This window comes from Staurois parvus, unplaced genomic scaffold, assembly GCF_062004578.1.
Source record: "Staurois parvus isolate SC_StPar_1 unplaced genomic scaffold, SC_StPar_1.0 ptg000195l, whole genome shotgun sequence".
NCBI classification, from domain to species: Eukaryota; Metazoa; Chordata; class Amphibia; order Anura; family Ranidae; genus Staurois; species Staurois parvus.
The window spans coordinates 7,043,356-7,067,375 of NW_028317991.1; the positions used below are offsets into that span (position 1 = coordinate 7,043,356).

At 41.9% G+C, this 24,020-nt stretch overlaps 1 protein-coding gene across 1 annotated transcript in view; it reads left to right on the forward strand.

Annotated features, from left to right (window-relative positions):
• Positions 1–24,020, forward strand: part of HLCS (holocarboxylase synthetase) — a 283,272-nt gene that overhangs the window by 234,271 nt on the left and 24,981 nt on the right. The window contains exon 8 of the mRNA XM_089677921.1: positions 18,652–18,719. Coding sequence (XP_089534047.1) covers positions 18,652–18,719 — 68 coding nt within the window. The remainder of the gene's footprint in view (positions 1–18,651; positions 18,720–24,020) is intronic.

Here is a 24,020-nt window from a genome sequence, read left to right on the forward strand (position 1 = left end):
TGTCCTCTGACCCGAAGGGTATTATTTAAGCCTTAGCCCTGGAAGTCTCTAACGCTGTGTCTTCTCATCAGCTACCTCTTGTTATCTTGTTAAAGAGAGCTTCAATACTTACCTGCAAGATTGCCTGACCATTGCTGACCAGGATTGATCTGACTACACTCTTGGTCTACTCTCTTGATTGCCTCCTACCTTTACTTCTGAATGGATCTGTCTAGTATCTTGACATTCCCCTAGTGTACATACACACCGTAGCTTTCCTGTCCTTGCTTATCCCTTTGTGGGGCAATCCTAAGGGCTGTGACCTGGTACTAGCCCACAGCAAAGAGCTTCAAATGCCATTAGGGCCCCTTGTCCATCTCCATTGTCAGGAACTCCTGGAGGACCAGTTGTTGATTAGGCTCCATGTTTCTGGTGAGCCCACGTCACCTGCCACAGGGGTGTTTCTGTAGCAACATTTGTGCACTATCAGTGCTATTTCGTTTATTAATAAGAAGGGTGGAGTATTGGCCTATTGTTAGAGAGATTACCCAACAAGCTGAAATAATTTTGGTGGGTATTAATGCAGCTGCTTTGCCACCCCCTTAGAGTATGATGACAAATCCAGGGTAGTATTAGCCTTTTTGTGACCTCTCCAAACTTTTCTATGCAATGTGGCTCTTGCCTCATTAGGGGGCTCTCCGACCAACATCATTGCAGGGACATGAGCTGCAGCATCAACATAAACAGACACTGAACCATGCTTTTAATTTAAAGAGTCAGTCCACCCAAAACTGATTCTTAGGTTTTTGACCCATGTTAGAGAGATCCTGCTGCATTTATTAAATCTGAACTTCGGAATAAACAGATATTGGCTAAATAGAAGAGTCAAGTGTATTCTTACTTGACCCTTGATGTGCTTTGTGTATTTCTTCCAGATCTGTGCAGTAATCCTTTGTGCAGGAGCTTTGCATATTACAGACCTGTCACTGCTGCTCTCTCTTCTTGTGCAGGGTGACTGGTCTTGACTCCGCCCCCTCCTGTCATTTTATGCAGGCAGCATGTAGTGGGTGGGGCCTACTGGGTTCCTCCTACAGCTCTGCACTCTGCACAGAGTATGTTCATCACAGCTATGATGTCACTGATACTTTTTCAAGCTAATACCTGGGTTTGCAAAGCATTTGGTGCTCAAAAAGTGTATTTATATTCTTTGCGACTATTAAAGTGATTGTAAATGCTATTTAAAAAAAAAAAAATAATGATAATAACAAACGTATTATACTTACCTGCTTTGTGCAATGGTTTTGCACAGAGAAGCTTGATCCTCCACATTCTGGGTCCCACGCCGGTTCTTCTGGCTCCTCCTCTTCTAGGTATGTCATCCTAGGAAGCTGCTTCCTATTGTGAAGGTGTAGCTCAGCTCCGCCTCCCTCGCTACCTTGTCACAGGGCTTGATTGACAGCAGCAGGAGCCAATGGCTTTAACTGCTGCTTCCATGTCCACTGAGGGGGAAAGGAGCAGAGAGAGCCGCTGCTTTCATGCACAACGCTGGATCGAGAATGGGCTCCAGTAAGCATGGGGGGGGGGGGCTGGGGGGAAACCACACATGTTTTTTCCCCTAAAGTAAAACTAAAGGCACAACTTTGTTTTTTACTTTTGGATAGAGTGGAGAGGGATTAGAACCCCTGTCAGTGTTTATTGCTGTCTATGCCACCGTTAAGGAGACTTACCCTCTCTATTTGTCCTGTTTACCATTATCATCGAAAATGAAATTTAAAAAAATTCCAAATTTTGGGTTGTCCCCAGAAAAGTAATACAGGGGAAATCTTCCAATGGTGACACTAGTTCTGGTGACCTGGATGTCCCAAGGGATTCCCTTAATTTGCAGGGAGTTATAACCCTATCCAAAATTAAAAAAAAAAGTTTTGCCTATAGTTCTACTTTAACGCATAGAATTAATTAAGGTAAAAAAAAAAATCCGCCTACCTTTACAACCACTTTAAGGGATATGAAAAAAGACAAAAGTCCATCCAGTTCAACCATTAAAAAAAAAAAAAAAAAAAGTTATAATCTTATACCCACAGTTGATCAAGAGGAAGGCAAAAAAACCCAGCAAAGCATGATCCAATTTGCTCCTGCAGGAAAAGAAATTCCTTCCTGATCCCCCGAGAGGCAATCGGATATTCCCTGGATCAACTTATAAATGTTAGTATCCAGTTATATTCTGTGTATCTAGGAAAGAATCCAGGCTTTTTTTAAAGCAATCCACTGAGCTGGCCAGAACCAACTCTTGAGGGAGTCTATTCCTCTTTCTGATAGCTCTTACTGTGAAGAAACCTTTCCGTGTTTGGAGATTAAATCTCTTTTCTTCCAAATGTAAAGAGTGCCCCCTTGTCCTCTGTGATGACCTCAGGGTGAATAGCTCTACACCGAGTTCACTATATGAACCACTGATGTATTTATACATGTTGATCATATCCCCCCTTATGTATTATACATGGAGATCATATCCCCCCTTATGTATTATACATGGAGATCATATCCCCCCTTATGTATTATACATGGAGATCATATCCCCCTTACGTATTATACATGGAGATCATATCCCCCCTTATGTATTTATACATGGAGATCATATCCCCCCTTATGTATTATACATGGTGATCATATCCCCCCTTATGTATTATACATGGAGATCATATCCCCCCTTATGTATTATACATGGAGATCATATCCCCCCTTATGTATTATACATGGAGATCATATCCCCCCTTATGTATTATACATGGTGATCATATCCCCCCTTATGTATTATACATGGAGATCATATCCCCCCTTATGTATTATACATGGAGATCATATCCCCCTTATATATTATACATGGTGATCATATCCCCCCTTATGTATTATACATGGAGATCATATCCCCCCTTATGTATTATACATGGAGATCATATCCCCCTTATGTATTATACATGGAGATCATATCCCCCCCTTAATCTCCTTTTCTCAAGAGAGAATAAATTCGGTTCCTCTAATCTTTCCTCATAGCTGATCTCCTCCATGCCTCTTATCAGTTTGGTTGTCCTTCTCTGTACTTTCTCCAGTTCCCAATGTTCTTTTTGTGAATTGGTGCCCAAAACAGAACTGCATATTCCAGATGAGGTCTTACTAATGATTTGTACCGGGGGAAATGATATCTCTCTCTGGAGTCTATACCTCTTATAATACAAGAGAGGATTTTGCTCGCTTTAGAAACCGCAGCTTGGCATTGCATGCCATTATTAAGCTTGTGATCTACCAGAACCCCCAGATCCTTCTCCACCATTGATCCCCCCAGTTGTACCCCCCCTAGTATGTATGATGCATGCATATTCTTAGCCCCCAAGTGCAGAACCTTACATTTATCAACATTAAACCTCATTAGCCACATAGTTGCCCAATTACACAGAGCATTGAGGTCAGCTTGTAAGTTGAAGACAACTATGTGTGATGGGTATGAATGAAACATTATACATGTATTGATCCATATTGTTCAGTATAAAAACAACAACAATGAAAAAAAACTATCTAAAATGAATAATGGTGTCCCTTTAAAGTGTACAAGATGTTTATTGTAGCCCTGGGGTGGTGCTGTAATGCCCCCAGAGTTACCTTAGATTGCAGGAATAAATCTGGCTGCCTCCGCTCGTTTCCCTCGCCGTGTTAGCTGTTTCCCCAGCCTTCCATCCCTCCTTACAGAGTTTCTTCTTGGCCTAGAGGAACATCCACTCAGCTCATTATTATGGCTTGGAAACCCTGCCAAATATTTAGAATCATCAAAGCCCAAGAAATGCTACTTTTTTCAGTTTTTTTTTTCTAATTCCTCAGTCTTTGTAAATGGAATGTTTTGTGTCTGTTACAGGTTAACCATTTAATGTTCCATAGCATGAGTTTTGCTAAAAAGGAAGATTCCCCTTTAAGGGCTGGTTTACATCAGATACAATCCAGTGCATTGTTATTCTGCATCAGAAATGCATGGACAGTACTTAACATGGATTCTAATAGCCCTAGTTCACACCAATGCAGTGTGTTCCAGTGCAGTCAACAAAAGTAGCACATTTTTTCTGCATGGAATGAGGCAAAACGCATCAGCATGCAGAGGAATCCATATGTCGTCAATTGCAAAGAAGAAAAAAAAAGGGGTGGGGGAACAGCAACAAAACACATCAAAAACGCACTGGAACGCATCAAAAACACGCATACAGAAATGCAACCGGAACACAAAAATTGTGGTGTAAGTCAGTCCTAAAGAAGAGATATAATACTTGCCCTTCTTCGGCCATGCTGCTGATCTTCAATTCCTTTAAGAGCTGTGGTTTTCATTTGACACACTTCCAGGAGTGTCGGACTCTTGGTCTCCCCCCAACGGCTGTGGTTCCTTCCATTGCCTCCTATGTCATTACTGTTTATTACACCAAACAGAGGCTTGCGGATTGAACCAAGGTGCTCAGTGGGGGGGGGGGGCAGGAACCTGACACTTCTTGTGGGGTACCTCATTGACTCAAAAAGATATACATGTATATAGAGTGAACCAGAGCTTTGTCTATTGTCTATGCAGTAGGTTGCTGACAGGAGAGAAGAGAAACACATGATATTTCTGGATAAGGGGGACCATGTGACTCATTCCTGGTCCCACATAATGCTTGGCGATTGGTTGCTCAAGTACCAGCATCTAGGGGCAGGGAGAAGGTCTTCCACCAAATTGGCCGGCAATGCAGCTCACCATATAAAATTATGAATCAGCCCTAAATACTGTATATATTTTTTAAATAAAAGCAGATAAATTTCCTGAATTTGACTTCGTATCTACCTCTTGCATTCCTTGTACAGCAGAGCTCACACTGGAAAGAGGGAGAATCATCACAAGGAGCCAATCAGCTGTGCTGCAGTGCTCATGTGCAATTATTTATTATTTATTTCAGGTACTTATATAGCGCCGTCAATTTATGCAGCGCTTTACATATACAGTGGGGCAAAAAAGTATTTAGTCAGCCACCAATTGTGGAAGTTCTCCCACTTAAAAAGATGAGAGAGGCCTGTAATTGGCATCATAGGTAGACCTCAACTATGAGAGACAAAATGAGAAAAAGAATCCAGACAATCACATTGGCTGATTTGGAAAGAATTTATTTGCAAATTATGGTGGAAAATAAGTATTTGGTCAATATCAAAAGTTCATCTCAATACTTTGTTATATATCCTTTGTTGGCAATGACAGAGGTCAAACGTTTCCTGTAAGTCTTCACAAGGTTGGCACACACTGTTGCTGGTATGTTGGCCCATTCCTCCATGCAGATCTCCTCTAGAGCAGTGATGTTTTGGGGCTGTCGCTGGGCAACATTGACTTTCAACTCCCTCCAAAGGTTTTCTATGGGGTTGAGATCTGGGGACTGGCTAGGCCACTCCAGGACCTTGAAATGCTTCTTACGAAGCCACTCCTTCGTTTCCCGGGCGGTATGTTTGGGATCATTGTCATGTTGGAAGACCCAGCCACATTTCATCTTCAATGCCCTTGCTGATGGAAGGAGGTTTGCACTAAAAATCTCATGATACATGGCCCCATTCATTCTGTCCTGTACATGGATCAGTCGTCCTGGTCCCTTTGCGGAGAAACAGCCCCAAAGCATGATGTTGCCACCCCCATGCTTCACAGTAGGTATGGTGTTCTTTGGATGCAACTCAGCATTCTCTCTCCTCCAAACACGACGAGTTGTGTTTCTACCAAACAGTTCTATTTTGGTTTCATCTGACCATATGACATTCTCCCAATCCTCTTCTGGATCATCCAAATGCTCTCTAGCAAACTTCAGACGGGCCCGGACATGTACTGGCTTAAGCAGGGGGACACGTCTGGCACTGCAGGATCTGAGTCCCTGGCGGCGTAGTGTGCTTTTTTCATTATTGTAAAACAGTTTATAAAGTGTTAGCTGGCGTGTAACATTATTTTGTTAGTCAAGCTCATCTAATGCTAGGTTCACACCATTGCGGGTTCCTTGTGACCCCATTTGCATGCCGTACTTACAGAAAATGCAGGGAAAAGGTTCTTGCATCTTTTACAAAATTGCAGCCGCAAGAAAACAATACGATTCCCAGCATGGGAAAATGCTCTGTGGTTTTCAGTGTATGGGGGTGTCATTTAGAATTGATGGCACCCCGCGCATCTGCTAACAGCAGTGCGCTTTTGATGCAGGTGTGGGAAAGCATACATATACACTCAATCCTGCACCCGCTTAGGGTCTTTTTACACGGGTGTTCCATTGTTCTCATCAGTTCAGTTATGTTTTTTAAAAGAAAAAATGGATCAGTTCACATCAGTTTTCATCTGTTTTCAATAGGATTACAGCAGGTTTTTTTCATCCATTTTTCAATAGGTTTACAGCAGTTTTTTCATCCATTTTTCATCCATTTTCAATAGGTTTACATCAGTTTTTTCATCCGTTTTCAATAGGTTTACACCAATTTTTTCATCCGTTTTCAATAGGTTTGCATTAGTTTTTTAATCCATTTTTAATAAGTTTACATCAGTTTTTTTTCATCCGTTTTCAAAAGGTTTGCACCAGTTTTTTCATCCGTTTTCAATAGGTTTACATCAGGTTTTTCATCTGTTTTCAAAAGGTTTACAGCAGTTTTTTCATCCGTTTTTCATTCGTTTTCAATAGGTTTACAGCAGTTTTTTCATCTGTTTTCAATAGGTTTACATCAGTTTTTTCATCTGCTTTCAATAGGTTTACATCAGGTTTTTCATCCGTTTTCAATAGGTTTACAGCAGTTTTTTCATCCATTTTCAATAGGTTTACAGCAGTTTTTTCATCCGTTTACAATAGGTTTACATCTGTTTTCTTCCGTTTTTCATCCATTTTTCAATAGGTTTACATCAGTTTTCTCATCCGTTTTCAATAGGTTTACAGCAGTTTTTTTTATCCGTTTTCAAAAGGTTTACAGCAGTTTTTTCATCCGTTTTTCAATAGGTTTACAGCAGTTTTTTCATCTGTTTTCAATAGGTTTACATCAGGTTTTTTTCATCCATTTTCAAAAGGTTTACACCAGTTTTTTCATCCGTTTTCAACAGGTTTAAATCATTTTTTTTCATCCGTTTTCAATAGGTTTACAGCAGTTTTTTTTTCATCCGTTTTCAAAAGGTTTACAGCAGTTTTTTCATCCGTTTTTCAAAAGGTTTACAGCAGTTTTTTCATCCGTTTTTCAATAGCTTTACAGCAGTTTTTTCATCCGTTTTCAATAGGGTTACTTCAGTTTTTTTCATCAGTTTTTCAATAGGTTTTTTTTTTCACCGTTTACATCAGTTTTTCATCCATTTAGATCGTGTTTTGTCCATTTACATCCGTTTTACATCTGTTTTTCATTCATTTACATCAGTTTAAATCTGTTAACATCCATGCTTCATCAGTTTTACATCAGTTTTACATCCGTTTTTTGTCAGTTTACATCTGTTTTTCATCCATTCCGTGGTTTTTTTTTCCGGAAGAAAAATAGTGTTTTCTTCTGGTCAAAAAAAACAGATGTTAACAGATGCAGACATTAACGGATGTAAACAGATCATCTGTTTACATCCGCTAGTCCATAGAAATACATAGGTGTCCGTTTTTCATCTGTAAACAGACAGGTGAAAAACGAACATACGTAACACCTGTGTGAAAGAGGCCTTACAGTGTGAACATGCCCTACTACTAATAATGCATCTGTCACTACGCCTCCCCCACCTTGACAATGCTGTTGTCTAAGGGTGTCTCCATAGCTTCTCCATCCAGACTGGAGCCCCCCAAAGTCCTCATGCACACGGGACGTTTTTACAGCGGCTGTTTTTGGCTTTTGACGTTTTTTTCTACAGCTAGTAAACCCCTCAGCATGTTATCCTATGTGTCCATGCACACATAGACTGGAATCAACATTTTTTTTGGCTGGAAAAAAACCCCAAAACTAGTGGTTTTCTAGAGGAGTTTTTTTAGCTGAAAAAAACGCTCTAACACTGAAAAAGGTGGCAAAACGCTGCAAACCAGCATTTATGGATTTTTTTTTACCAAAAAAATATTTTTTTGGTTAAAAAAACGGTAAAAAATACAAACTCGGCAAAACGCCAATAAACGCTAATGCAAAAACGCTAAAAAAAGCTGAAAAACTAAAGTTTTTAGTGTGACCTTGCACAGCTAACATTACCAGCATTATCAAAAGTCCAGTGTGCATAAGGAACAATACAGGATGTCTGTTCCAGAGTGGAGCCCCCCCTAATACAGGATGTCTGTTCCAGAGTGGAGCCCCCCTAATGCAGGATGTCTGTTCCAGAGTGGAGCCCCCCTAATACAGGATGTCTGTTCCAGAGTGGAGCCCCCTTAATACAGGATGTGTGTTCCAGAGTGGAGCCCCCTTAATACAGGATGTGTGTTCCAGAGTGGAGCCCCCCTAATACAGGATGTGTGTTCCAGAGTGGAGCCCCCCTAATACAGGATGTCTGTTCCAGAGTGGAGCCCTCCTAATACAGGATGTCTGTTCCAGAGTGGAGCCCTCCTAATACAGGAGGTGTGTTCCAGAGTGGAGCCCCCCTAATACAGGAGGTGTGTTCCAGAGTGGAGCCCCCCTAATACAGGAGGTGTGTTCCAGAGTGGAGCCCCCCTAATACAGGAGGTGTGTTCCAGAGTGGAGCCCCCCTAATACAGGAGGTGTGTTCCAGAGTGGAGCCCCCCTAATACAGGAGGTGTGTTCCAGAGTGGAGCCCCCCTAATACAGGAGGTGTGTTCCAGAGTGGAGCCCCCCTAATACAAGTAGTGTGTTCCAGATTGGAGCCCCCCTAAAACAGGATGTCTGTTCCAGAGTGGAGACCCCCTAATACAGGAGGTGTGTTCCAGAGTGGAGCCCCCCTAATACAGGAGGTGTGTTCCAGAGTGGAGCCCTCCTAATACAGAGGAGATGTGTTACTGGCAGGATCAACAGGTGAAAATAAAGTGAAAGCCCCCCCCCCCCCCAAAAAAAAAAAACGAATGCAGCCACCACATTAAAGGATTGGTAAGCTGCAACAATTTTGTTTTGGGGTTTAATTCCGCTATAGCAGAGAAACATCAAGTCTTCCGCCCTGCCAGACAGGTCTGTCCTGCTTGGCAGAGCTCTGTAGATCCTAGGACTGGATGGACAGAAATACAAATCCATTGCAGGTAGAACTGCTCCTTTATATGTAGTTCTGCTGTTTGACTGGAGTTTAGCTGTAAGCCCCATCTGCACGTAAAGCACATATATGCAGTTTTACATGGAGGCCCATGTTCGGGAAGAACAAATGCAAAGTATACTGATGAGAACATTTCTTCAACTAATTCATTTAAAAAGCACAATTCATGGTCGGTTTAATGTAACTCCTCCAGATCCGATCCCCATGCAGATCCTACGCCTTTCATTACTAAGCGCTGTCCTAAGCATGTTGCTAATACAGGCTCCCTGTTTCGATAATAAATGTTCCCCTCCGTCCCCTTAAGGACCTTTTATTGTGTAACGAGCCATTACCGTCAGTCTCAGCATGTGTAGGCCATTCATCACACAGTCTTATGTTAATGTTATTAAAGTCTAATTAGACCTCTCGGGGAAAGAAATCCTTTTGAAACCCGTTTCTCGTTAAACCTGGCGTTCTCGCTTTGCAGAAATCCTGCAGGCTTGGCGCGGATTCTGTGACACGATTTAGCAAACATCGTCAAATTTTTGTGCGATTGTCTTTTACTTTTTTCTGCTTGTATAATATTGTCGTGCCATCATGGTATTGCCCGTATCGCCGGCTTGTTTTTCTAATTGTAGACCCGTGCTATGGGTATTACGGAGCGCTTTCGCCTGCTGTGCGTCTGCCAAGTGAAATATACACACTTGTTAAATTCAAAGGATCTAATCACTGAACGTACATAATTTGTTAATGTTTGTTTATTTTTATTGCTCTGCCTATAAAGGTTTCCATCTCCTGTTTCTACTAAAGTTTATACTACAATAAACACCAATTTTGGCTTTTTCTGGATGTGTTGGGCTGATCCCAGTTTTGGCTACGTATATCGGGGTCTTGTTTGATTTTAAAGGCAGGTTGAGATTATAATTTCCACGTAGACAAAACGGGAGCAAATAGTAGTTTTACTTTTATTTTGTTCCTAAAGAGGAACTGTAGTTTGGCATTAGGATCTTGCCGAGAACTCTTGCCATAATGTGCAAGTGTGTGTTACAGGTGGACTTGCCTCTTGGTTTGTCCTCCACCACCATCCCTGTCTCTGCTCCAACCGCCTTCCCTGCCATCTTCTATGCTACTTTTTCCAGTCTGGCGTGTTCTTCTTTCAGCAATTGGGTGACGGGGTTAAAGCTAGGGTTGTCACCCCATCCCACATGTAATAATTATTCAGGTTCTGGGGGAACGTGGTGATGTATTTCCGGCACGGACGCCATCTTGCTACACCCAAAAAGCCCATTCAAGTACACCCATAGCATGAGTTTTTACAGCTTGTTTTATTCTGTTCAAAAGTGAGTGGGCACTTGGCTATACATGTTTTTAAAGGTATATTAAACAGATTTACGCTTTGGGAGTTCTTTTTCTGTCTTTATACTGACCTTAATGTGAGCTATCTGTATCTTACTAAATCATCCCTGGAGGGGACCCTGCTGCTTCTTCCATTAATCTGTTAAGGGGATATCACCACTGCAGACGGATATCATCCTTGAAGGGGGGACCAAACCATGGAAGGTCACTTTTGTCCCGTACTCTTCGCTCCTCACAAGACCTCCTACTTTCTAGCTCCCTGGTCTCCTCCTCCCACGCCCGACTGCAGGACTTCTCCAGGACTTCCCCCATCCTCTGGAACTCTCTACCCCAATCCATCAGACTGTCACCTACCCTCCTCACCTTCAGGCGCACCCTGAAAACCCATCTCTTCAGGGAAGCCTACCCCACCCTCACCTAACAGCCGATCTCCTCCTACCACTCCATCCCCCACAGCCACTTCCTCCTGTACCACTATCCACTCCCTCCTAGATTGTAAGCTCCAAGGAGCAGGGCCCTGGAACCCCTCGTATATTGTTTTGTTACTGTATTGTCTCATGTACTGTCTCCCACTATAATGTACAGCGCTGAGCAAACCTTTTGGCGCTATATAAATCCTGTATAATAATAATAATTTTGTTTTCTAAAAGGTGTTTTGGCCCTTTTGGGTCACTTCAAGGAGGTGAGGGGGAAATTTAGCCGTTTATGGATTATTTCCTATTGGTTGTCATGCATATTCACTTTACCACCTGCACTCTCTAAAGTTGTTGAAATATATGGTGTTTACGCACCTTTGAACTTTTTCTTTGGACTTATTTCATGCGACAATTTAAAAAAGATTTAAAAAAAAAAAAAATTTTGTGGTATCACTTTTATAGAGTTTTTATTTTTTATCATATTTTTGTCATTTAATCACTGCACTTGCAACTACTGTGTGATATTCGATCCCACATTTAGGGATCACGGAGATTTTTTCACTTATTTTTCACTTTTATTTGGCGAACTTATAGCCTCTGTGGTCACTATTATTGAGTGATAATTGATCCCACTTTTAGGGATTCACTATTTTTTATTTTTATTCACAATATTGCAGTCCCATTAGAACTTCTTTTTATTTACAATATTTATTCACTTTTCCGTCTCACTATGGATCCCTTAGTGGATCAGTTCACTTCATGATTGGTGAGTGAGTGGCATATTTATTCACTGACTACATTGAGGATAATGATTAGTCACATACAAGGTATGTTTGCTATGAGCTATATTGGATTTTATAACCGTTTTGTGCAATTTTAATTATTACATCTGGTATTTTGGGATAACTAATGTATAAGTATGGCACTATTTAAGGTAGCGCTGCACCATACTATTTTATAATTTGCCTCTTGGTTTGTCCTCCACCACCATCCCTGTCTCTGCTCTAACCGCCTTCCCTGCCATTTTCTATGCTACTTTTTCCAGCCTGGCATGTTCTTCTTTCAGCAATTGGGTGGCGGGGTTAAAACTAGGGTTGCCACCCCGTCCCTTTAAAACCCGAACACATACCGTAATTATTCAGGTTCTCAGGCTAATTTATTGCAGATAAGACAGTAAGTGATAGGCAAATAAAGAGCTCTGAGGAAGGGGGTTCAGCCCCCGAAACGCGTCAGCTTATCCGCATCATTTGACACAGTTGTATTGTGACTGTCTTTGTGGATCACCCATACTGCCTATAATCACGTTTGGTTTGTGAGTATACATCCTATTTTGTCTAATAAATTACGTGGTATACCACGGTAATGCACGATGAGAGTGTGCCCTTGTTTGTTTTCATTTAAGACAGTAAGTGAGTTTAATTACCACCTTAATCAGCCTCAGAACCTGTGTAATTAATATGTGTTCAGCTTGAAAGGGATGAGGTGGCAACTCTAGTTAAAGCCCAACTCCTGCGCTGCAAGAGTCTATTGTCCATTTAGGTCTAGGTCCTGGTTAATTGCTCTAGCGGTCTATGGTCATCTCATCAACATGATGACCCTGACAGCAGTCCACTGCCAGAACATGGTATGCACCAGCAGTACCACAAAAAGCTCCCATCTGATGTTTGTTCCATGCATTGCACATACTCTTGTTAAAGTTCAACAAAAATGTAACTGGGCCCTCAATTTCTTCCCGAGTTCTTGAAAAACCCTGCAAACCAGGGTACCCAACTATGCAGACACCAAGTTGAGCTAAAAAAGTTGAGGTCAAGCACACACTTTCTTGGCTCCTCCAACTCGCTATTGGTCACTGAGGCCAGGCCTCACCTAGAGGGACCAAAAGTGAGATGAGGCCATTTCAGAATAAATGTGTGTCCTAGGTTTGAAGGCTCCCAGGGTAACAGGAAAAATCTATGGAAAGGTGCAAATGGCAACTTCAGCTACCAAATTCGTATTTGGACAGGCTAATAGACGGGTTCCCCCCAACCATGGCAGCCGGAGCTGATGGGAGCGAACCTCAGAGTCAATGGGTGCTGGGAACCTCCCGGACAGAGGAGCTCAATGTGAGAAGATCCCATGGGAGACTTCATGAAGATAGATGTGACATGTATAAGATTAGCATCTTAAGCAATAAGTTGTAATATCGTGCACAAGAATGTGACTTCATGAACATATCATGCCTTGATACCCTTCTTATATTTTTTCTGTTTTGTACTTATTTGTACTATTGTATTGAAGAATGAAAAATACAAAAACTCAATAAAAACAAATGGAAAACAAAGTCCTATTTGGCCTTACTCCGTCTTGTCTTCTGCCCTTCACAGCTGAACCACAATCCACTGACTAACAGTATGGAGTAGGAGTTGACGTGGCCAGGCGTGACTTCAGTTTTCTGACGTTATTTGTATAATTCCTCACACTTTCAGCATAGTAAATTTAAGTCTTTCAGGGGTGTCCAACCATTTGGCTTTTCAGGGCCACATTGGAAGAAGAGGAATTGTCTTGGGCCCCACATAAAATACACTAACAATAAGAATAGCTGATGAGCAGAAAAGTTGGGCAGATCATAAGTTAACGATCATTGATATACAGTCAGGTCCATAAATATTGGGACATGGACACAATTCTAACATGTTTGGCTCTATACACCACCACAATGGATTTGAAATGAAACGAACCAGATGTGCTTTAACTGCAGACTGTCAGCTTTAATTTGAGGGTATTTACATCCAAATAAGGTGAACGGTGTAGGAATTACAACAGTTTGCATATGTGCCTCCCACTTGTTAAGGGACCAGAAGTAATGGGACAGAATAATAATCATAAATCAAACTTTCACTTTTTAATACTTGGTTGCAAATCCTTTGCAGTCAATTACAGCCTGAAGTCTGGAGCGCATAGACATCACCAGACGCTGGGTTTCATCCCTGGTGATGCTCTGCCAGGCCTCTACTGCAACTGTCTTCAGTTCCTGCTTGTTCTTGGGGCATTTTCCCTTCAGTTTTGTCTTCAGCAAGTGAAATGCATGCTCAATCGGATTCAGGTCAGGTGATTGATTTGGCCATTGCATAACATTCCACTTCTTTCCCTTAAAAAACTCTTTGGTTGCTTTTGCAGTATGCTTTGGGTCATTGTCCATCTGCACGGTGAAGCGGCGTCCAATGAGTTGTGAAGCATTTGGCTGAATATGAGCAGATAATATTGCCCGAAACACTTCAGAATTCATCCTGCTGCTTTTGTCAGCAGTCACATCATCAATAAATACAAGAGAAGCAGTTCCATTGGCAGCCATACATGCCCACGCCATGACACTACCACCACCATGCTTCACTGATGAGGTGGTATGCTTAGGATCATGAGCAGTTCCTTTCCTTCTCCATACTCTTCTCTTCCCATCACTCTGGTACAAGTTGATCTTGGTCTCATCTGTCCATAGGATGTTGTTCCAGAACTGTGAAGGCTTTTTTAGATGTCGTTTGGCAAACTGTAATCTGGCCTTCCTGTTTTTGAGGCTCACCAATGGTTTCCATCTTGTGGTGAACCCTCTGTATTCACTCTGGTGAAGTCTTCTCTTGATTGTTGACTTTGACACACATACACCTACCTCCTGGAGAGTGTTCTTGATCTGGCCAACTGTTGTGAAGGGTGTTTTCTTCACCAGGGAAAGAATTCTTCGCTCATCCACCACAGTTGTTTTCCGTGGTCTTCCGGGTCTTTTGGTGTTGCTGAGCTCACCGGTGCATTACTTCTTTTTAAGAATGTTCCAAACAGTTGTTTTGGCCACGCCTAATATTTTTGCTATCTCTCTGATGGGTTTGTTTTGTTTTTTCAGCCTAATGATGGCTTGCTTCACTGATAGTGACAGCTCTCTGGATCTCATCTTGAGAGTTGACAGCAACAGATTCCAAATGCAAATAGCACACTTGAAATGAACTCTGTACCTTTTATCTCCTCATTGTAATTGGGATAATGAGGGAATAACACACACCTGGTCATGGAACAGCTGAGAAGCCAATTGTCCCATTACTTTTGGTCCCTTAACAAATGGGAGGCACATATGCAAACTGTTGTAATTCCTACACCGTTCACCTGATTTGGATGTAAATACCTTCAAATTAAAGCTGACAGTCTGCAGTTAAAGCACATCTTGTTTGTTTCATTTCAAATCCATTGTGGTGGTGTATAGAGCCAAAAATGTTAGAATTGTGTCGATGTCCCAATATTTATGGACCTGACTGTAGATAAAGTACCCATCTGAGTAATAAAAACTTCATTTTTTTGTAATATTTTTTATCATAAAAGTAGAAGAGGGAACATAAAACTCATGCAATATCTGACACTGTTTTTGATGAACTAACGCATCAATATCTGGTTGGATGGATGGAGTAGCAATTCTCAATGAAATCTCAGGCTGGATTCACATATATGCGGTGCAGTATAGCGCATGTGATTCGCATAGGAACTGCACCGCATTCCTGTGCAAAGCACATGCGATTTGTGTGCGGTGCGATTGGAGCCAGACATTTTGTATGGCTCTAATCACACTACACCCGCACCAAAGAGATGCAGGACTCTTTTTTTTCTTTTTTGGGTCCGCACTAGAATCAGATCGCATGGGTATTCACACCCATGCGATCCAGTTCTGCACATCGTACCGCGTTTTGCAGACCGCTTTTGGGGTGTTGGTAACTTAACATACACACCCGCAGTGGTTCGCATGAACGGGGTGCGATTCTGATGCGGTGCGGAATTCGCACAGAAAATGCTGAGAATTCTGCACCGCATCAGTGTGAAACCAGGCTCAAGGTCTCCATCAGATATTTTGGTTCTAATTTTGCGATGCGAAGCGACGTTTTACTGCGCTGTTGGTGTGACCGCCCATTGACAGGAATAGACTGCCTGTTGTGTGAACTGGTGCCTCATAGACGCACGAATACCAAATTTTGCCACTGAACCAAATGTGCTTGGCAACGTGCGTTTAAGCGCATTTTTCACACAACAGATGTACCACAATTGCACTGTATTTGGGGTGTCATTAAGAAATAAGCGTGGCACACATTTTGCTGCATTTCTGGAAAATGCAGGCAGAAACGCATGTTTTTTCCCGTGTTGTCAGAACGCCCAGGTGTGAATGCAGCATGAAGTACAGCTACGTATTGGATCCGGGGGCAGACTGACAACTCATGGGGCCCCCGGGCAATAAGGGATCATGGGGCCCCTGTGTCCTTTCCCAAACTCAAAAAAGCCTATGAAAAAGGTACCAGGGGCATCTCATGGGGCCCCCTACTGACCCCGGGCCCTTGGGCAGTGCCTGAGTTTCCAAATGGTCAGTCCGCCCCTGATTGGATACTCACAGGATGTCACTGCCGTGGTGTACCAGGGTCTATATTCTGACTGCTGTCTACACGGCGGTGCCATCTCAGTTCCCCTCTGCTGGGTTTGGGTTGGTCAATGCAAATCAAAAGAGCTCAATGCACCTGGTCTGAACCAGCTCTCAGGGCTCATTTAGATGGGTGCCAGCATGCAAAGCCGCTTTTTTCTGCATCTGCCTTTACCCCATGTTCACACCTAAGCGTTTTCCGTATCGTTTTCCATTTTGCAGAAACGCACTACAGTCCATTTAACATGAATTCCTATGGGACGCGTTCACATCTCTGCGTTCATTTTTTAGAGAGGGTCAGGGACTTTTTTTTTACACAAAATGTTGCATTTTTGGTTCTATAGACTTTAATGGAAACACTGCAGAAAAGCATGTAGTGCGTTTTTGCTGTGTTTTGCATTTTAAATCTGCCTAGCAACAAGATAAAAAATGCAACGCAGAACGCAATGTAGAAACACAAACTTAATTTCCTGCAGCATTTTGCTGAAACGCACTACAGTCCATTTAACATGATTTCCTAAGGGACAGGTTTACATCTCTGCGTTTTCACCCGGTGCATTTTTTGGAAAGGGTCAGGAACTTTTTTTGAACTAACAAAGTTACGTTTTTGGTTCTATAGACTTCAATGGAAATGCTGCAGAAAAGCATGTAGTGCATTTTTATGTGTTTTTGCCGTGTTTTGGATGCGTTTTGCGCTTTAAATCTGCCTAGCAACAACAAAAAAAAAACTAATCAAAAACACAGGTGCAAAAACGCAATGCAAAACAATGCAGAAACGGGTCAATTGCAAACTGCGTAAGTGTGAACCCAGCCTTACCCCAGGCTCACACCTAAGCGTTTCACCCAGTGCGTTTTTTGGAAAGGGTCAGGGACTTTTTTGAAAGTTGCGTTTTTGGTTCTATAGACTTCAATGGAAAGGCTGCAGAAAAGCATGTAGTGTTTTTTGATGCGTTTTTGATGGATTTTGCAATTTAAATCTTCCTAGCAACAAGAAAAATGCAGAATGCGGCAAAAATGCGTAAAAACGCAACACACTGCAGAAATGTTTCAAACACAAACTGCATAGGTGTGAATGTAGCATTTTTGGTTCTATAGACTTCAATGGAAATGCTGCAGAAAAGCATGTAGTGCTTTTTGATGCGTTTTGCAATTTAAATCTGCCTAGTAACAAACACAAAATGTGGCAAAAATACGTAAAAACGCAACACACTGCAGAAACGTATCAAACGCAAGCTGCGTAGGTGTGAACTCAGCGTTACCCTAGGTTCACACCTAAGCGTTTCACCCGGTGCGTTTTTTGGAAAGGATCAGGGACTTTTTTTGAATGCAAAAAGTTGCGTTTTTGGTTCTATATGACTTTAAAACGCTGCAGAAAAGCGTGTAGTGTGTTTTTGGTGTTTTTGATGCTTTTTGCATTTTAAACCTGCCTAGTAACCACAAAAAAAGCATCAAAAACGCAATGCAGAAACGGGTCAAACGCAAACTGCATAGGTGTGAACCGAGCCTTACTCCAGGTTCACATCTAAGCGTTTTCCTCAGCATTTTGAAGAAACGCAGTACAGTTCATTTAACATGATTTCCTATGGGACAGGTTCACATCTCCGCGTTTTTGCCAGGTGCCGGTGCGTTTTTTTGGAAAGGGTCTGGGATTTTTTTTGAAGGCAAAAAATTTTTGGTTCTATAGACTTCAATGGAAACGCTGCAGAAAAGCATGTAGTACGTTTTTTATGCGTTTTTGCCGTGTTTTGGATGCGTTTTGCGTTTTAAATTTTGCAGGAGCCGACACCTGGATCCAAACTCGGATCCGTACATGCATGTCAAATTTTGACACGTCTGTGTCCCTGCAGCTGCTGCATCTACTTCTATAGGCTGCCTGCATGCAGCTCCGAGGTGGCTCAGCGTGCAGGATGGGTGCCAGAGTCCTTCTAAGTGAATCGGCCCCCCCCGTCATATAACTCTGGAGTCTGTACCTCTATTTATAAGAGAAACAATCGTTCCTATTACCTCTGTATTCATTGAAAGAGAAGTAAAGTAACGCAGTTCAGTAACCCACAACAGCCAATCAGAAGCCACCGATCGACAAGTCGAACAGGCATACTGCTCTTTGTGTATCGTCTGAGTCCTAGACCCCGCTGTCTATCTCCTAGCACCAGTGCAGGACCGCAACATCCTCCTCTGCGTTGGAATTATTTCCTAGAAAGTGATGCTGATTACTCATTTCACACTTAATTACGTTTTATTTGTCTCTGCTTCCTGTGCTAACTGACCGCTCACTTTCCCATCACTTTCAGGCTGATGTTTCACCAACCGAAGGAAATGGGGTTAATCGCTATCGCGGCCCAGCAGACTCAAGGCAAAGGTCAGAGGATTTCTTTCAATTACAAAAACATGCTGTGTGGAAGTTACTGTGTTCAGGAGTTACCCGGCAGTTTTATATCTTTGTGCAGCTGGATTTGTATTTAGAACTCCACCAAGCACTGTGCAAGTAACACATCACTTGGGAAAAAACTTTTCTGAAGACAAGGCCCATTTAACCTGTGTATACCCCTTCATCAGGGGCGGACTGACCATTTGGAAACTTGGGCACTGCCCGAGGGCCCGGGGTCAGTAGGGGGCCCTATGAGATGCCCCTGGTACCTATTTCATAGGCTTTTTTGAGTTTGGGCAAGGACACAGGGGCCCCATGATCCCCTATTGCCTGGGGGCCCCATGAGTTGTCAGTCCGCCCCTGCCCTTCATTACTGATAGTATGACTGACAGTTACTCATGTAACACTACCAACAGTGATTTTATATCATTTTTTTAAACAGCTTTTTTTGAGATTTGATAACCATTGGGTTTTATATATTACTATTTAAAGTAAAAAAAAGACATAAAAACCCCAAAAAACTGTTTGCCTTACTTTCTGTTATGAAATACATCAAATACAATTTTTGAAAGTATGACTGACCATTACTCATGTAACACTGTACCAACATTGATTTTATATCATTTTTTTTAAACAGCTTTTTTTGAGATTTGATAACCATTGGGTGTTTATATATTACTATTTAAAGTAAAAAAGACAAAAAAACCCCCCCAAAAACCTGTTTGGCTTACTTTCTGTTATATTTATATTGTAAAGCGCTGAGCAAACTGTTGGCACTATATAAATCCTGTATAATAATAATTATAATACATCAAATACAATTGTTGATAGTATGGCTGACAATTACTCAGTCACGTAACACTGTACCAACATTGATTTTATATCATTTTTTTAAACAGCTTTTTATGAGATTTGATAACCATTGGGTGTTTATATATTACTATTTAAAGTAAAAAAGACAAAAAAAAAAAACCTGTTTGGCTTACTTTCTGTTATATTTATATTGTAAAGCGCTGAGCAAACTGTTGGTGCTATATAAATCCTATATAATAATAATACATCAAATACAATGTTTGATAGTATGGCTGACAATTACTCGTAACACTGTACCAACATTGATTTTATATCATTTTTTTTTTAGAACCATTGGGTGTTTATATATTACTATTTAAAGTAATTGTAGCCGTATTAGTGCATTTTTTTACGACAGGAACAATTGCGTACTGTCCGTGATACTTTTTTTATTTGCGCTAACATACAATTTTGAGGACAATCTTTCGGGGAGTGTCCCCTTCTTCAGGTCTAAGCAGTACTGAAACAAAGATTTAGCAGAATGTTGGAAGAGATGTAGGGGATGGGAAAAAAAAAACAGAGATAAGATACAGCAAAAGACTTTGCTTTTGCTGTATCTTTTCTGTTTTTTTGTTTTTTTTTCCCATCCCCTACATCTCTTCCAACATTCTGCTAAATCTTTGTTTCAGTACTGCTTAGACCTGAAGAAGGGGACACTCCCCGAAAGATTGTCCTCAAAATTGTATGTTAGCGCAAATAAAAAAAGTATCACGGACAGTACTCAATTGTTACTATTTAAAGTAAAAAAGACAAAACCCAAAAAACTGTTTGCCTTACTTTGTTATAAAATACATCAAATACAATTGTTGATAGTATGACTGGCAATTACTTAGCCATGTAACACTGTACCAATATTGATTTTATATCATTTTTTAAACAGCGCTTTTTTGAGATTTGATAACCATTGGGATTTTATATATTACTATTTAAAGTAAAAAAAAGACAACCCCCCCCCAAAAAAAAAACTGCTTTACTTTCTGTTATAAAATACATCAAATACAATTTTGATAGTATGACTGACAATTACTTAGCCATGTAACACTGTACCAATATTGATTTTATATCATTTTTTTAAACAGAGCTTTTTTTGAGATTTGATAACCATTGGGGTTTTATATATTACTATTTAAAGTAAAAAAGACTAAAAAAAAACCCCAAAAACTGTTTGCCTTACTTTCTGTCATAAAATACATCAAATAAAACAACAGGACAGTACAAACACCCCCTCCCCCTCTCAAAAAAAAAGTAGTTTGGAAAGAAGATGTTCTAGATTTTGTGGTATTTATTCATATGCATATCTAGGCATAATTTGACATTATTATGACTGTGTTTGCTTCTTCTTGTGAGGGGGTTGTGGTGTTGCCTCCGAAGTGCATTGGCTGTTTTATATGAATTCTTTAATCAACATTTAAAATTATGTTGGACTTTGTCATCCGAATACGACACTCCTTTCTGTATTTCTATGCTTTTTCGGGTAGACACCCTCAGGCAGTAGTCTCCAAACTTCGGTCAAGGGGCTGGATGCGGCCCTTTGCTTGCTTTTATTTGGCACTTGAGGCACTATTTCATCCACTGACACCAACAAGGAGGCACAATTCCTCCCAATGACACCAAGAATGGGACACAGTTCCTCCCAATGGCAACACCAGTGGGGCCCAATGACACCAACGATGGAGCACAATTCCTCCAAATGGCACCACCAATGGGGCCCAATGACGCCAATGATGGGCCCAATTTCTCCAAATGGCACCATCGATGGGGCACAATTTCTCTCACTGATACTGAAGATGGGGCAATGTTTACTCCCACTGATGCCGGGACATTTTCTAATCCCGATTGCCATGGTCCAGCCCCCCTAAAGTCTGAAGGACAGCAAATTGGCCCTTTGTTTATAAATTTTGGAGACCCCTGCCCTAAGGTGTCCCCATGAAGTGGGAGGATGGAGATAAGGATGTTAATGTGCAGGATAATGGCGGTGAAGGCATTAATATACAGACAGTGAAATGAAAGGGTTAAAAACATTTCAGATTAAAATAAATCAAATTCATGAGATCTGCTGATGCTTACACTTCACTCATTACATTTTCACATTCAGTTCCTGTGTTGTGAAAAGAAGGGAAGGGCTTTGAAATGTAATTATATTTGTGATATCTGTGATTGACTGTCACGCTGATCACAAGGCACAGAGCTACTCTGATTGGCTGTGTGCATTTTGCTTATGATTTTGATGAAAAGGAATCCACGCACCGATCTCCGATCCAAAAACTCGTTGCTGAAATGCCCTTGCAATCAACCCAGATTGGTGAAATGCGTTAGTCCTCATGCACACGGGACGTTCTTACAGCGGCTGTTTTTGGCTTTTGATATTTTTTTCTACAGCATGTTATCCTATGTGTCCATCCCCGGCATGTTATCCTATGTGTCCATCCCCGGCATGTTATCCTATGTGTCCATCCCCGGCATGTTATCCTATGTGTCCATCCCCGGCATGTTATCCTATGTGTCCATCCCCGGCGTGTTATCCTATGTGTCCATCCCCGGCGTGTTATCCTATGTGTCCATCCCCGGCGTGTTATCCTATGTGTCCATCCCCGGCGTGTTATCCTATGTGTCCATCCCCGGCGTGTTATCCTATGTGTCCATCCCCGGCGTGTTATCCTGTGTCCATCCCCGGCGTGTTATCCTATGTGTCCATCCCCGGCGTGTTATCCTATGTGTCCATCCCCGGCGTGTTATCCTATGTGTCCATCCCCGGCGTGTTATCCTATGTGTCCATCCCCGGCATGTTATCCTATGTGTCCATCCCCGGCATGTTATCCTATGTGTCCATCCCCAGCATGTTATCCTGTGTCCATCCCCGGCGTGTTATCCTGTGTCCATCCCCGGCGTGTTATCCTATGTGTCCATCCCCAGCATGTTATCCTACGTGTCCATCCCCAGCATGTTATCCTACGTGTCCATCCCCAGCATGTTATCCTACGTGTCCATCCCCAGCAAGTTATCCTACGTGTCCATCCCCAGCAAGTTATCCTACGTGTCCATCCCCAGCATGTTATCCTACGTGTCCATCCCCAGCATGTTATCCTATGTGTCCATCCCCAGCATGTTATCCTACGTGTCCATCCCCAGCATGTTATCCTACGTGTCCATCCCCAGCATGTTATCCTATGTGTCCATCCCCAGCATGTTATCCTATGTGTCCATGCACACATAGACTGGAATCAATGTTTTTTGGCTGGAAAAAAGCCCAAAACTAGTGGGTTTCTAGAGGAGTTTTTTTAGCTGTAAAAACGCTGTAATGCTGAAAAACGTGGTAAAGTGCCACAAACCAGCGTTTCTGGACTTTTTTTTTTTGGTAAAAAAAAAATGCTAAAAAACAAAAACACAGGAAAACGCCACTAATCGCAGCTAAATGCTAATGCAAAAAAGCTGACATTACACAGCTAACGTTACCATCTAAACATCTAGTGTGCATGAGGGCTTAAAGCAGCAGTAAAGTTTCTTGAAAAAAAATAAAAAATTTCCCCCTGCATCGCATACTAACATGTTACGAAATACTTTAAAACTAAGCCCTCCAGGGGCTCGCTGTCACTACTTACCACGCTTCCATCTCGTCCATCTGTCGGTGGGGAAGACTCTCTGCCAGCAGAACACAATAGCACTGTGGGGGGGGATTCTCCCCTCAACACTAATTGTTGATGGGGGAAATCGAGCAATTTTCTTTCCTTCAACCCGTGGTGGAAAGAATAAAATCTAAAGCTGGCCATAGACAGATCAAATGTCTGCCGATTCAGCAGGAGGAACTGAGCAAATTTTGATCAGTCTTTGGGTAGGTTGGTTGTACTGAAGTTGTTCCATCAATCGACTTCAGTACCACCAGCCTGTCGAGTTTTTTTACACCCAATCACTGGCTGCGGCTATAGCTGCCAGTAGTGGTCAATGTATTCTGTTGGTGGGGAAGACTCTCTGCCGGCAGAACAGAATAGCACTGTGGGGGAAATTCTCCCGTCAACACTATCTGTTGATGGGGAAATCAAGCAAATTTATTTCCTTCAACCCGTGGTGGAAGGAAAAAAATTGTATAGCTGCCAGTAGTGTTCAATGTATTCTGTTGGTGGGGAAGACTCTCTGGTGGCTGAACAGAATAGCACTGTGGGGGAGATTCTCCCGTCGGCACTGACTGTTGATGGGGAAATTGAGCAATTTTCTTTCCTTCAACACATGGTGGAAGGAAAAAAATTGTATAGTTGCCAGAAGTGTTCAATGTATTTTGTCGGTGGGGAAGACTCTCTGCCGGCAGAACAGAATAGCGCTGTGGGGGGGAAATTCTCCTGTCAACACTAACGGTTGATGGGAGAAATCAAGCAAATTTCTTTCCTTCAACACGTGGTGGAAGGAAAAAAATTGTATGGCCTGCCTAACTGTGAATGGCCACTGTTT